This window comes from Bolinopsis microptera, chromosome 7 (genome assembly GCF_026151205.1).
Source record: "Bolinopsis microptera isolate Bmic1 chromosome 7, MBARI_Bmic_1.0, whole genome shotgun sequence".
NCBI lineage: Eukaryota > Metazoa > Ctenophora > Tentaculata > Lobata > Bolinopsidae > Bolinopsis > Bolinopsis microptera.
The window spans coordinates 5,841,945-5,858,661 of NC_087078.1; the positions used below are offsets into that span (position 1 = coordinate 5,841,945).

Genomic DNA, 16,717 nt, shown 5'->3' on the forward strand with positions numbered 1-16,717 from the left:
GAGTTCTTCAATCTGATATGGTTGGAGCAACGGCTCCCATCCAAGTATGCGCTGGGCTATCAGGTGGAGTAGAGGCTGCTGTTCATGGCCTAAGGAGAATATTCAATGATGATGAAACTGAAGCAATTATCTTAGTAGATGCAGATAATGCATTCAACAGACTTAACCGAACCGCAGCCCTACACAACATACAATTTATCTGCCCAGAGATTGCTACTTACCTCATAAACACATACAGGAATCCAGCAAGACTCTTTATCTCCAACTCAGACAAGGAACTGCTAAGTGAAGAAGGGGTAACCCAGGGAGATAATTGTGCAATGGGAAAATACTCTTGCTCCCTTATGCCTCTAGTTCAAACTGTTGCACAATCAACTTCTGATGCAAGCAAAGTGAAACAGGTATGGTATGCAGACGATGCAGCTCATGGAGGGGGAAAACTAGAAGAGGTTCTGAGATGATGGGAAAAACTTAATGAAACCGGGCCACTGTTTGGCTATTATCCCAAGCCAGCCAAAACATGGCTCATTGTTAAACCACACTGTAAAGAAAAAGCAGAAAAAATGTTTCCAGATTTACAAATATCAGAGGTTGGACACAGATATCTTGGATCATTCATTGGAACTGAGGAGGGGACAAAAACGTTTTTAGATAGTAAAGTTGATGAATGGATTAACGATATCGAAGATCTGGCAGATATTGCCAAGAAGGAACCTCAGGCAGCTTATTCTGCGTTCAACTATGGGCTATCTAAAAGATGGAATTATGTATGTCGAACAACACCTGGTATCAGTCAACACCTCAGGAGACTAGAATACAAAATTCAAGAATCCTTTATACCAGCAATATTGGACAGGTCGTTTGGAACCGACCAAACCAGTAGAAAACTCTTTGCATTACCAGTCAAAGAAGGGGGTCTTGGTATATACGATCTCAGTTTGATGTCTGATCTAGAGTACGAGTATTCCTGCAAAGTAACATTAGATCTTACAGAAGCAATATACAACCAGCACCAAGATTTTTTTGATGATCAGGAAAAACTAGAAGAGATCAAGACTGAAATCCGAAAATCAAGGGAAGAGTTTTTCAAGGAGAGAAAAGAAGAGGTTACAAATGACCTGAATGAATCCCAGAAATTGCAATTAGATCTTACATCAGAGAAAGGGGCAAGTTCCTGGCTTTCGTCACTCCCGCTCAAATCATTCGGATTCTGTCTCAACAAGCAAGAATTCAATGATGCCCTAGCCCTAAGGTACAACTTTGGGAAACTCAATTAACCACTCATTAATATGCAAAAGGGGTGGATATGTATCTCTTCGCCACAACTCATTGAGGGATGTGATAGCAGAGCTTTTAGAAACTGCTGGCTGTAAAGATGTTACCACTGAACCTCTCCTCATTCCTGTCAACGGGAGAGAACTTCCTGCAGGGGCCAACAAAGCAGATGGAGCTAGATTAGATGTTAGTGCTAGGAGTGTATGGAACCCATTGGAAAGGGCATTTTTAGATGTAAGAGTATTTCATGCTCAAGCTCCTTCCAATAAGGCTCTAGGATCTCCAACCACTATGTACAATAGCCACGAGAGACAGAAAAAGAATTTATACAATAAAAGGATCATTGTAGAAGCGATTGTAGAAGTGGAACATGGGACGTTTACACCGATAGTCCTATCAACCACTGGGGGTATGGGAAGGGAAGCTAATAAGTTCTTCAAGAAATTAGCGGAAAAACTTTCTAGGAAATCAGGCCAACGATATAGTGAGGCAATGACATTTATTAGGAAGAGAGTAAGATTTGACCTTTTGAGAACAACAGTCATAGCTCTTAGAGGAGAGAGAGGGTTAAAAAGTAGTAGTGCAGTAAAAATAGAAGAATTAGATATAAATTTGGAGCCAGTTCTTTAAACTGGCTTACTTAAAGGGTGTTTATAAATTTTATGTAGTTCTCTATTGCATTTATATTGAATTTTTATATAGGGTAATTGTTATATTGTATGTGTATATTGTTTGAAATTCGTCTAGCTAAACTTTAAAGCCTGTCAAACGACAACGGTCCGAATCGTCGCTATCAGCTCTAGAGCTCATTTCTTCGGTCTGTACTTTTAGCATTTTTATGCGGCTGTAGTGGCAGAATCTCGGTCATCTCTACGCGGAATCTGTGTCAAGTTGAGTTCCTAATTCGTATCTTGTTAAAATTTTAGCGAAAAGGATTCGGTAGTTTTCCATTTTTCATTAAACCAATTTTATAACTTAGTTATGTTGCAATATTGTATTCGCGATGTGCTTTCACTTTCTATGAGATAACTATATGTATAACACCTGTGCGGTATTATCATTGTACTGTCCTATTTATTGGCTTGATAATTGTGTAAGCCAGATTCAGGCTCTTGTAGACTCCCCGATCCCCTCTCTCTTTTGCACAAATGTAGTATTGTCAACTAGAATATATATTCCAATTTGGACGAGCACGAGTTTCAGTTTGAGTTTCAGTTAGATGTTTGTAATTTCGTCAATAGATTTGATTAATTTCGTTTTTACCCTTTACTGTAGTAGTAGTTATTGTCTGTACAAGCTCTTAAACGAAATGATCGCCTAATTAATCTTCGTCGTCCAGTTTAGTTGGCTGTCTCTGAAAAATCCTGGCGAGGTTACAATAAATAAAATGTAACTGTCCCATTAGTGACCAGGTGGGAGAGTGTCTGGAGATAATAACCCCGCTACCCCGTTACCCCGCTATACCCCGCTACCCCCGCTACCCCCCCCCCCCCCCCGCTACCGCGCTATCCGGCCGCTACCACGCTACCGGCACCGAGTCATTACTTTATATTTTGGAAGAATTAGAGCAAATATTTCCAATAATGGGTTTATATCTCCGCTTCCCTAAAACTGGTACATGCACTTATATCCGGCTCTACTTTAGGTACTTCGTCTGAAAATGTAGGATTGTAACTTATAAAATACTTACATTAAGCCTATAATAGATGTGGATTACAAGCGTTACAAGCGTTACAAGCGTTAGGTACATAATACAAAATGTGCATCACCTCTTTCCTCTGCTGAGCGGATACTTACTATTAACTTATTAAAGTAAACAAATGTACCTACTACCTCACCTCCCCATGAGAATCCACATCAGATATAGATTTAGTTTAGTATTGACTTTTATCAGTATCACATTATTATACATTTTGAATATTTACTGTGTACCCAAGCTTCCTGAATATTGTGCATAAAGAGTTTCTTTTTACTGTTACGTTGCCGGCATTGCAAACTAAATATCAAACCGCTAACGTTAATACATTTAGTCGTCATGTTCAAATTAGATACTTGTTGTTTCTATTGCGCAGAGCACAGAGACTATGCAGTATTAGTAACCCTCCCAGTCCCATACGAACCCCCCCCCCCCCCTCCCATGCGACCCCAACCACAAGTTTCTTAAAATGTTTGTCGCTTATTAAATATCTTGCGGCTAACAAGCTTTCTAACATCTACATTTAAAGTACATTTAAAGTACATTTGGAGTACATTTAGAGTACATCTACACTTATAGAGTAACATATAAATTCGCAGCTTCTCAATAATCCAAAACTTCTTTATTAGGCCTAATCTGGATAAGAGGTACATTTATCATCTAGTAGTAGTAACCATATAGTAACCTGCATACTCTACGTACTCTGCCTACTCTGCCTATATAAATATCACTAACAATTCCAATCATGTCATTATAGTTGGGCAGCTTACCTTACAAGACATTTTTATAACGTACGAAATGCGACGGTTTTCCCGAAATTTCGCCATATTTTCGGACCGCCAAAATTTCGGTCGTCGTAATAGAATCCGTCGCATTATTTTTAGCTTATTCCAATAATTGTGGCTTCATCGATTCATTTTGTTCTTGAAAAGTTAGTGATATGATGGTGGGACAAATAAACACAATATTCCATGATGAATTTAATGTCAAGTTATACGTTTTAAATTTACAATAAATTACATTTATGTGCTAACATAAACGTCTTATAGACTAAGTCAAGATAAACAATTTAAGACCAAACTCAATAAGTGAAACTGAAAGATTCGAGCCGGACCCCTTAGAGGAAGATGAAGAAATCGATTTATAAGTTTCATTTTGTTTCAACATGATTTTACCGATTTTTAGAAAATTTTGAATTTCCTTTGTGTCAGAAAACAAAATGATGAAAAATACCCTTATTTTCTGTGACGTCCGAAATGTGACGGTTTTTGTTCAATTTCGCCATATTTTCGGACCGCCAAAATTTCGGTCGTCGCACATTGGTCCGCCACAAAAATGTCTTGTAAGGTAATAAAATTTCGTTAAAATTTCGTTGAATTCAGTTAATTTTTTTAGTTCGGAAACAACTCGGCATTTAAATTTTCCTAATTTATTAAATGATTTGTGAACATTACAATAAGTTGTGCTTATCAAGATAGTCAATAGAACAATAAGCAATTTTTCCCCGATCCATGACTCCTATAGCTATGCCGAAGGCACAAAATTAAAAAGGCAAGGACAAGGGTTAGCGAACGAGGTTTTTTTGTATATTAAAGTCACTATTGTGACGGTACATTAGAACTAGACAGGAACAAAGTGTGAAGGGCCTGAACGGAATCCCGTCGCGTATGGTAGCTTGCGACCGTGATCGTGCGCGCCTGCGTTTTTGTTTGTTCTTTTTAAGAGAGGCTTGGCCTGGGTGGCCCATGAGAGGATAGCATGTGGATGCTTTGCCTACCTCACACCTCTGGGGTAAGGCAGTCCTATGGGAGGATGCCGGGGGAATCAGTTAATGTGTAATGTAGGATGATGGTAAGTGTTGTAAGATGTCATGTCGTGTATGAATGCTTAAGTGGCAACTGGGTGTGGAATAGAAAGGTGAACTAAGACGATTTGTGAGTAGTCGCTATGTCACACCAGTCTGGTCCAGCTCCTCTGGCACAATTAAGGGGACATACACCAAAAGCTTTTATGCCCTGGCCCTGCGGTTAACTTCATATTAAGAAAGTATACATCAAAACAATAAGATTTGATACATTAAAATTTATTTTTGAGGACCCGCACTTTCGAAAAAATAAATATTTTCTTTTTCGAAAATTTTGGAAATTTTGAGAAGTCTGTCACTGTAATACCGATATTTCGGTCATTTTAAAAGTCTTTTGGCTGATTTTTTTACTTAAGATTACTTACAATCCGTACAAGAAACCCCTGAAAGGATTATATAATTGAACCATAAATGACGAAGTTATAAACCAAACAAGGTCGAGAGAAGCAAAATTGAAATTTTTGTAAAAATCAAAGTTGTATATTTTACCATTCACCCAGGTCATAAGATATCGCTTCAAAAATTCTTGTGAGTGTAGCTAATAATCATATCCAACTTTTTTGGAACAGTATTTCTCTCAATTTTGAGTTTTAAGGTATGAAATGTGGCCTCAAACGACTAAGTAAAATTCATCGTAAAAAGGGCCAAACATGGCAGATTTAAGGCTTAAAATGCCTATAACTGACAAAGTATCAGTTTTTTTGAAATAATTTTTACAGAATCGTAATCAGCTTGAGAAGACGAATCTTTTAGTACCAAATAGGTGATTTTAGAAGACAAATTGTCTTAAATAATTTTCTAGCTCGAACACAAGGGTCCCCCCCTTGTATAAATTTTGTACAAATTGTACACATTTTTTTACAAATTTTGTGTCTTTAACTATTATAAATTTGGTACTAAAAGATTCGTTTTCTCAAGCTGATTACGATTCTGTAAAAATTATTTCAAAAAAATTGATACTTTGTCAGTTATAGGCATTTTAAGCCTTATATCTGCCATGTTTGGCCCTTTTTACGATGAATTTTACTTAGTCGTTTGAGGCCACAAATCATACCTTAAAACTAAAAATTGAGAGAAATCCTGTTCCAAAAAGTTGGATATGATTATCAGCTACACTCACAAGAATTTTTGAAGCGATATCTTATGACCTGGGTGAATGGTAAAATATACAACTTTGATTTTTACAAACATTTCAATTTTGCTTCTCTCGACCTTGTTTGGTTTATAACTTCGTCATTTATGGTTCAATTATATAATCCTTTCAGGGGTTTCTTGTACCGATTGTAAGTAATCTTAAGTAAAAAAATCAGCCAAAAGACTTTTAAAATGACCGAAATATCGGTATTACAGTGACAGACTTCTCAAAATTTCCAAAATTTTCGAAAAAGAAAATATATATTTTTTCGAAAGTGCGGGTCCTCAAAAATAATTTTTAATGTATCAAATCTTATTGTTTTGATGTATACTTTCTTAATATGAAGTTAACAGCAGGGCCAGGGCATAAAAGCTTTTGGTGTATGTCCCCTTATATTAAGCGTTTGGTGCGGTTTGGGAAGTTGACAATAGTGGAGATGTGTTTGGTTGTCGAATATTTCATTGACGGAGAGGTAATAGTCCTGGAAATATTGACCTCTTATTTGGGCAATAGCCAGACACTGTCCTAGAAAGTGTGAGACAGTTTCTTCTCCGTCGCCGCACATAGAATAAGCGCTGCATGCTTGATTTGCGATTGGTGTGGAGTTGTTTGTTTAAACCACAATGTCCCACGTGATGAGGTGCACTGCAGTTCTGTAATTTTGTCTGTTGTTGCTGAATGCTGAGTGTAGTGTTAAGATTTTTGATGACGTGTTTGTGACCGAGTGTCGGCCACTGTCACTCCGCCATATGACATATAATCTGCATGTTTATTAACAATAAAGCCTGGGGTCCCCAGGTTGAATGGAATATAATAAATTCGCCATCACGGATCGGGAAATTGAGCGGTCATCCACAAAATGAAAGCGGCCGCATTTCTTGTTACTTTATCAGCTAAACGTTCGGAGATTGCTTTTACAAGTTCAGCACCTTTCAATTTTAAAAGTTCATTGAGTGCGTATTTCCCAATTATGAAAAATTTACTCGTTGCTGCAAGGTTATATTTAGGAACAGACCCACCAGTCGCATCACAGACAACGATTATGCCAACTATAGAAATGACTATTAACTTGTGGTGTTAAGAGAATTCTACTGCTGATATTTTATTGTAGTCACTTGAACACAAATCAGAAGCATCGTGCATTATTACGTTAGTACGTTGTGCACAGGTTCGATAACTTATTCTCTCATTTATAGTACTATAGTATGTAAATTGCGCAATACCTCTGTGTCTATATTAATTAGAGTATTGGAACTGGAAGACTGTGAACTTTTTTTCGATCTTCTGATCTTTTTTAGTATTTCTAAATTCAGTACACATATGTTAGGTATTATGACCCCCCCCCCCCCTCTGCGGCCTGCACCCATCATCCTCCCCTAAGCCTCCGTTCTATGATTGAATTGTACACTCAGCCTCAATATGAAATATGGGGTCGCATATTACAGCTCCACTATTTATCGCATGAGATCATGGAGTTATAGTCATACACTAAGTGAGTTAAGCTAAGTTTAAGTGTTTACATCTGTTCTTACAGCTCCTTCTTCTTACTATTATAACATATTTCTCTTTCGTCTTAAGTGTAAGCTTTACGTTTGCGTCATTTGAAGTCGGTATGAAAAAACCGCGAGCCATTTAAAAACAAAAAGAAGAATGTTTATTCTAGCGATCTCAAGAGACAATTTCAACATTATCACATTGAAAACTATACAGCTTTTACTTGTAAAATCAGAGCTGTATAGTTTTCAATGTGATAATGTTGAAATTGTCTCTTGAGATCACTAAAATAAACATTCTTCTGGCTCGTTTCACCGTCTGCTTGTTTTATTCGATCTGTCAGCATTGAATGAAAATATTTGTGTTTTTGATTTTCTGAACTTATTCCACACAACACTGTCCTTACTTTTTGTAATATTATTAGACGCGATGTTAATAAGACGTATACGAACATTAAGTTTGTATTATCAAATTTCTAATGTAAATACCTTTTATCTTAGTTTTAACTAACCCTAATCACCCCTCTAGTAAAACTAAATCATGGCAGCACCGCCTCCGCCGTATGCACAACACGTAGCACCACCCTACAATCAGGGACAGTACCCACCACAGGGCCAGTACCCACAGGGAACCCAGGCCCCAGTTGTTGTGATAGCTGCTCAGCCGCCATACTTCGGAAGATACCCTGTAAACATGACCTGTGGAAACTGCCAAGCTCAGATTCAGACGCAAGTGCGTTACGAAACTGGAGTGCTTACCTGGATAATTTGTTTGGCTCTTTTCTTCTTCACATTCTTCTGTTTCTTCATCCCCTTCCTAGTGGACGCCTGTAAAGACGCTGTACATCACTGCCCAGCGTGCAAAAGCTTCGTCGGCCGCAGAGATGCTATATCTTAGATTAAAACATCTTTTGTACACTCAGTTCAGCTCAACATAATACATACATGCATATTACATATATGTATATACATTATACATTATACATGCCTTATATATGTTGTACAAGACTCTCAATTCTACTCAGCATGCAAATGTGTATTATTTTTAGTTCCTTCTCCTGAAATTATTAATAACTTGAAGAGCTGATCTTTATATTAACTTAAGCTGAAGCATGCACTTGAACTTTTCTCCAGCAGATAATTCTTTCCTGACGGATGATGCAAATTACGTCCCCTATGGGGGGAGACTAGGATGTGTAAAAGTTAAAACTCAGCCATCATATGCTGAGTCCAACGGTTAAATTTACAGTCAAATTTAGTCATATTTAAGTACGTTATAAATTATAGATTTGATAGGCATACAATTAACTTCATTAGTACAAATGTAACCGACTTTATATAAATTTAATTTATTTTAGTTTACTAACCGAGTACACATTATAATGAACTGAACTGAGATGTGATTCAAGCATGCATTTTTTATCGCAATTTCATAAGCAACGAAACCGTTCGTGTTTATGGGAATTTTAGTTTTTGAAATAAAATTTAAATTTATTTTCATCTTCAAGTGTTATATAACTATATAACTGTTCATTTTTCTGATAATAGAATTAGTTTACGTATTTCATTTTTATTAAGATATAATGGTTGGTGGAGATTAAAAAACATTCACTAAAATTTATTGTATTTGTAATTTTCAAATTGACATCAAAATAAAACCCCCAACAATGATGGTTACCTGGGGACACCAGTAACAATGATCATGGTTGATGAACAAATAATATTTTTTGAATATAGACGGGATAAATGGTATTTGAGTATAAACCATTCTTCAAGTTGAATAACAAATTAAAATGGAGAGTTAAAGTAAAAGGAGTGCTGGATAAAGAAGCAAGGTTAATAACTTCCGAACATTTAGCTGTATTCCTAGAGCACAGCAAGGCCGACCAAGACAAAGTTACTTGTCTATGCTTCTGAAGGAAGTTGGGACAAACTCTAAAGAGGAACTGCGAACCTTGATGCGGGACAGGGATATATATGGAGGGGGTTATCTGGCGTAGATCGGACTTTCACTTAGTTCCGACATAGTAGTAGTAGTAGTAGTAGTAGTAGTAGTAGAAGTAGTCCAGATAGATTGAGGCCCGAAGTACAGCTTAAGTATTTTATTTAGCTGTATTCCAGTAGACAGGGCCAGTACCCACCACAGGGCCAGTACCCGTCGCAGAGCCAGTACCCACCACAGGGCCAGTACCCACCACAGGGCCAGTACCCGCCGCAGAGCCAGTACCCACCACAGGGCCAGTACCCGCCGCAGAGCCAGTACCCACCACAGGGCCAGTACCCACCACAGGGCCAGTACCCGCCGCAGAGCCAGTACCCACCACAGGGCCAGTACCCGCCGCAGAGCCAGTACCCACCACAGGGCCAGTACCCACCACAGGGCCAGTACCCGCCGCAGAGCCAGTACCCACCACAGGGCCAGTACCCGCCGCAAAGCCAGTACCCACCACAGGGCCAGTACCCGCCGTGCAGGGCCAGTACCCACCACAGGTCTAGTACCCACCACAGGGCCAGTACCCGCCGCAGAGCCAGTACCCACCACAGGGCCAGTACCCGCCGCAGAGCCAGTACCCACCACAGGGCCAGTACCCGCTAGTAGAGGCTAGTAGAGGCTCTTACGGGCATTGTCTGCTCGATACGCTAGGGACCCCAGATACACCTTACTAGACGTATTTTTGACCGTAGAATCGATTAGAAGTGGTTTTAAGATGATTGGACTGACTTTTTGGGGGTAAAATCGCAAACAACCGATTTTTGGGCAAAAAATAGGCCAAAAAACTATGTTTTTTGATATTTTCAACAAGTTAATTTTGTTGGCATGTCGGCAAAACTTGCATGGAGATAGCTAAAACACAGCCGCACAAGATGGTTTAAAAATTTGAAAAATCCCTCTATTTTTTTGGGGGTAAAAATCCAAAAAGGTGGTAAAAATTTTGACTTTTTTGCTTGAAGTTTGAATAATTTTTTGCAGTTGTATTAAATCAACCCAAAAATAGTCACATCGTGTTTGCCTAAATTTTTCCTTTCCGAGAAGTACCCACTTCATATACTTTATCGAAGTTTGAATATTGTCACTCCGCAAGCGTTTTTGCCAAATTTTCGACGCGTACTACGCGCAAAAGCATTTAGTTGTTATCAATTGGCATCCGCGCGTTCATCATAAATTTCAAACAGCTATAACTCAGCGAGATTATGTCCGTTCTAGCTCATATTTTCACACCAAATAGAAAACAATGTAATCTTATTGCTGACAAAATATGAATATAATTACTTTATTTGCCTTAGAGTAATAGACTGTCAAAGTTTAAAACGCGCATTGGTATAGCACGTGACTAATAAGGCCAAATTTATACTTCTTAACATATTATCGATTCTTAGACATCATACTATTGTGTCCAATTAGCGGTTAGGTCTCTAAACTCGTAGCAGAAAACACGTCTTTTTGCCCGTAAGAGCCTCTACTACACAGGGCTAGTACCCACCACAGGGCCAGTACCCGCCGCAGAGCCAGTACCCACCACAGGGCCAGTACCCGCCGTGCAGAGCCAGTACCCGCCGCAGAGCCAGTACCCATCACAGGGCCAGTACCCGCCGTGCAGGGCCAGTACCCACCACAGGGCTAGTACCCACCACAGGGCCAGTGCCCGCCGCAGAGCCAGTACCCACCACAGGGCTAGTACCCACCACAGGGCCAGTACCCGCCGCAGAGCCAGTACCCACCACAGGGCTAGTACCCACCACAGGGCTAGTACCCGCCGCAGAGCCAGTACCCGCCGCAGAGCCAGTACCCACCACAGGGCCAGTACCCGCCGCAGAGCCAGTACCCACCACAGGGCCAGTACCCGCCGCAGAGCCAGTACCCACTACAGGGCCAGTACCCGCCGTGCAGGGCCAGTACCCGCCGTGCAGGGCCAGTACCCGCCTTGCAGGGCCAGTACCCACCACAGGGCCAGTACGCGCCGTGCAGGGCCAGTACCCGCCTTGCAGGGCCAGTACCCACCACAGGGCCAGTACCCGCCGTGCAGGGCCAGTACCCGCCTTGCAGGGCCAGTACCCACCACAGGGCCAGTACCCGCCTTGCAGGGCCAGTAGTAGTACCAGCCGCAGGGACAGTACCCACCACAGGGCCAGTACCCACCACAGGGCCAGTACCCGCCGTGCAGGGCCAGTACCTACTACCTACCGCAGGGCCATGAGTACCCACAGGCCGCCCCAGTACCCATAGGCCGCCCCAGCCCCAGTTCACAGTTGTTGTGATAGCTGCTCAGCCAGTTCATTTCGATATATACCCTGCAAACATGACCTGTGGAAACTGCCAAGCTCAGATTCAGACGCAAGTGCGCTACGAAACTGCGGGGTGGTTACTTGAATTTGTTGCATGGTTCTGTGTTATGAGTATTGCTGAAAGCACAGTGTAAGGCCTACACGGACCGCCTCTAACTAGCCAATCCCTGTTTACATGCCGTGTAGCAGGGGACTAGAAAGAGCTAAACTATTATGTTTTTCTTTACTTTCGGTATTTGTTGTTTTATCCCCTTCTTAATGGACTGCAGCAAAGACGCGGTTCACCATTGTCCTAAGTCCTTCATGCAATACCTTACTCGGGCGTACAGATCATTCGATGCAGGATATGAGATCGTCTCAAAGAAGAAGGTGAAATAGATATAAGCGACAGATTTTTTGCAAAATGTCCGTCTTGTAAAAATAGCGTTTCCTAATTTCCAGGAGGAAAATTAGGGGACCGGTAACAAGTAAATGATTGGAGAGTATATAAATGAATATATATATATTATATATAGAGTGTGAATTGAAGAGTAGAGGTTTAAAAAGGTTGGAATGTATTTTTAAATATTTTTAACTTTATAATTTATAAAGCTAAGCTCACCGGCTGTGTATTGTGCTGTTGTACCAAATTTATTTTGCTAATTAATTAGCTGCCATTCAAGTTTGCAGTTCACATATTGATAAAATAAGTAGTATTTATTGCATCATAAATTGTGACGTTTCTCCTTTCTCATTTCTGATATAATCGTATAGTCTTAACAACAGGGTACGTTCGAGTAGTAATTCCTCATTTCTGATCTGGAAAGAATTCTGGACTGTGGCCAACTCTAAATTAGCTATTTCTGGACGTCAGTCGTCAGCAAACAGTGCAGTTTCCATCCAACTGATGAGTATAATATCACGTGTAATAATTGTCTTGTCCATATGATAATTGTTATATCGTGACATGGCAGCTCTTACATCTTGATGTTCATTTCTGTAACAATGCTTCGATTTAGCTTTAAATACACTTTCCCGAGCTGTCATATTAACCTTCATCTGACCGTGGTTCATACACTTGTCACACAGATGTCACTCTGGAGGTTATATCCATGCTGTCTGTAACATTCAACCTAGATAAGAGAGGTAGAGTACACTTCGTATAGTGTAGTGTGTAGTGTGTAGTGTGTAGTGTGTAGTGTGTAGTGTGTAGTGTGTAGTGTGTAGTGTGTAGTGTGTAGTGTGTAGTGTGTAGTGTGTAGTGTGTAGTGTGTAGTGTGTAGTGTGTAGTGTGTAGTGTGTAGTGTGTAGTGTGTAGTGTGTAGTGTGTAGTGTGTAGTGTGTAGTGTGTAGTGTGTAGTGTGTAGTGTGTAGTGTGTAGTGTGTAGTGTGTAGTGTGTAGTGTGTAGTGTGTAGTGTGTAGTGTGTAGTGTGTAGTGTGTAGTGTGTAGTGTGTAGTGTGTAGTGTGTAGTGTGTAGTGTGTAGTGTGTAGTGTGTAGTGTGTAGTGTGTAGTGTGTAGTGTGTAGTGTAGTGTAGTGTAGTGTAGTGTAGTGTAGTGTAGTGTAGTGTAGTGTAGTGTAGTGTAGTGTAGTGTAGTGTAGTGTAGTGTAGTGTAGTGTAGTGTAGTGTAGTGTAGTGTAGTGTAGTGTAGTGTAGTGTAGTGTAGTGTAGTGTAGTGTAGTGTAGTGTGTAGTGTAGTGTAGTGTAGTGTAGTGTAGTGTAGTGTAGTGTAGTGTAGTGTAGTGTAGTGTAGTGTAGTGTGTAGTGTGTAGTGTAGTGTAGTGTAGTGTAGTGTAGTGTAGTGTAGTGTAGTGTAGTGTAGTGTAGTGTAGTGTAGTGTAGTGTAGTGTAGTGTAGTGTAGTGTAGTGTAGTGTAGTGTAGTGTAGTGTAGTGTAGTGTAGTGTAGTGTAGTGTAGTGTAGTGTAGTGTAGTGTAGTGTAGTGTAGTGTAGTGCAGTGCAGTGTAGTGTAGTGTAGTGTAGTGTAGTGTAGTGTAGTGTAGTGTAGTGTAATGTGTAGTGTAATGTATAGTGTATTCCATATTACGTAAGGCTCTGAAATAGCTTACACAAGCAGCAAAAGTTACATTATAGCTTCGTACATTTCCCTCTGTAAGCGACGTAACCTAATCAGTGAACGACCCCTAAACGTTTACACGCACATTATTGACTTCTGCTACACGCGCTGTAGTATATAGACTATTATATAATTATGTAATATAGTAGTGTTTCTCTATAACCGTACGGCTCTCTCTCTCTAGCTCTCCGCCTGCTTCCTAGAGATGTTCCATCTCATATTGATATAAGTATAACCTGAGTGTTTGTAAAATATTCGTTTGTTCAACAATTACAGAGGGTGATCTGTGTGTTGGTTGTTATGTGATATTGTGATCTCATGTGTGTGTGCTTGATTAACGAGTTACATTGTACACCAGCAGCTACCCCCGCATTCTTGTGTCCGTATAATTACTCGTCATTTCCCCAGTTACCTGACTCGTACATGTACTGTATGCTGTAGCAGCTGTTACACGTGGTGCCCTTATTAGGTCATGCCCGTGACTTGTTTTGTGTGAGATGTTTTAGTCACGATCTCTATTGTCTTATCTCCAGCTTCAAGGAAGGCCTGATTGGCCCCACCCCCAGAGAGTATTGAATTGAAGCTTCGTCGGTTATAAATTTGCTGTGACAATTATAGTTGATTTAGACTCACTCATTTTCATGAAATTCACCGCCTGTTATACCTTTCATTTTGTCAGGTTTGCAATTGCTCTGTCGCGTATATTAGCCCATCGAATTTGAGACGATTTACAGCCAATTAAAATGACACAAGATTATCGTTTGAGGTTGGAATATTTGTAGGCAGGAACAAATAACCAGCCAGGTAATTATAATTAAGACATGCGTGGCCTCTAATTTCGGTATTTCAAATGTTACACACCTTTTACAGACAAAAGCTATAGTAAGAATCATTTCTAAGATAATTTCTAAATTTATCTGATTTTGTACAGAGTGTGTTTTCATCTGACGACACTGCTCTAGAATGATGTGCAGAAGTACCTTTGGATATGTATTTGGAGGTTATCTCATTTCAAGTTGAGTGTATCTCGACAACACCTTATAGTTAACGAGTGCAGTGTTTGGTGAGTGTAGTGGACACGTTTTGACAAATTGTGCCCCAACTCCAAACTTGTCATTTTAATACTTTTCTTTTGTACTTTATATATTTTAGAGATGAGCGGTGGCGTAACGTTGCCTGTTGCCCCCCCTCCCCTTTTGGCTCCTCTCCCTAAAATTAAACAAATTATAAGGTGATTTTAGAGGAAACACCGGTAAAATCTCTAAAAAAGTGTGTTTCTAGAGCAAAATGCGAAGTTTTGCTAGTACCTCAGTTAAGTTTTTCAAAATTGTCCCACATTCAAACAACGATTTGGCGCCCCGCTAAGATGGTATGATCTCGCTCATTCCAAACAGACCACAATTTAACTTTAAGTACCCTTCACGTAGTCCGAGACGAAAGGGAAACTCGTTAGCTTTTTTGTGTTAAAAGCGATTTCTCGACGGTTATCACCTCTCTAGATGATGCTTAAAACATTTGGCCACTATTGCATTTTTGTAGTAAATGCAATTGGGGCGTTTTCGACCACACCCTTTTTCAGGGTTTCGCGGTCACTCGAATTTTTGTATTGCGAAGCAATATATTCCTTATAATGCTTATTTTCGGAAATATGGCTGAAAAACGGATTTTGCCGAGCGAACAATAACAATACTCACAAATGGGCTATTGGACTGTTAACTAGAAAGGTCCTAAAGACTCGTGAGCAACATAAATACTTTAAAAATTAGCCTACCGACAGCTGCGCCCGTTTTTGCCATGTCAGATTCTCAAAACGACAGTTGTGTCCAAGTGCACGTTAAGTTCGACTCCCAAAGTCGCACTTAAATATTATCTAAGTGTGAACTAAATCATGCAACTAAGGTAAAAATGTGTTTTAATACACCATAAACTGTTCGTGGAAGATACCCACTACCCAGGATGCTACGTCTACGCTCTGGCATAAAGCCACATACCCTCCTGCAACTTATCGAATTAACATTCGGTAATTGGGAGGGATTAAAATTACAAATTAAATAAATGTGCAAAACCAAAAAAAAAAGTTCGGACGAATACTATTATAAAGTCCGCCCTGAAGAATGCATATATTCACTATTTCATCGCATATTATCCTCGATAACTCAATCCCGTCCTATCTGATTATAATTTATATGTTCTCTCATAGGTCCTACATTTCGGCTGTGATTAACAGGAAAATAGTGGTGTGATAACTCCTGCTCCCCCATTGGTTTTAACAAATGTTTAATACCGAATCAATGTTGTAATTAGGAGTAAATCCACAGCCAAATGATTATAATCAAAGCACATTTGATGAAACGAAGTTCTCACTGCAGTAATATAGTTCCTTATCAAAACAAGATAAGGATGCGTCCTCTAGAAAGTTTGACTCTGGGATATTATATGTAGTAATATTATCGGTCATTAATTTCCGATGTAAATGCTGCGTTCGCTAGCATCATTTCGTCGATCATCAGCGAATGCATTTACACTGCTTTTCGTGTGATAACATGAGTTACACAACTCGTCAAACTCGTTATTTAACTCGTTTTATCCAACTCGTCAAACTCGTTTGATAAAACTATTTTCACAACTCAAAGTTGTGAAATTAATATTATCACACTCCAAGCAGTGATGTAACTGCTTATTATACAATACCTGACGATGTAACAAGATCACATTGAGTCACATTACTTTGAGCAAGTCACTGCTAGGTTATGTGAAGCATTAGAACTTCCTATCATGATGTACATTGTACAATGTATATTGTACATTGTACAAGTTGTTGTGATCTGTGTTAGTGTTACATACACTCCATGTTGTGCATGGAATTATAGTGCTAGCTTGCTTGTCAGCTATTTCAGTAGTCCAGGTATCGTT

The 16,717-nt window shown here is 39.7% G+C and overlaps 1 protein-coding gene across 1 annotated transcript; it reads left to right on the forward strand.

Annotated features, from left to right (window-relative positions):
- The first annotated feature begins 8,004 nt into the window (after positions 1 to 8,004).
- Positions 8,005 to 9,959, forward strand: LOC134818635 (anti-sigma-I factor RsgI2-like). Its single transcript, XM_063828272.1, has 2 exons — positions 8,005 to 8,304; positions 9,588 to 9,959. Exons 1-2 carry the CDS (start codon positions 8,005 to 8,007, stop codon positions 9,957 to 9,959), a joined length of 672 nt encoding a protein of 223 aa, XP_063684342.1.
- Positions 9,960 to 16,717: the final 6,758 nt, after the last annotated feature.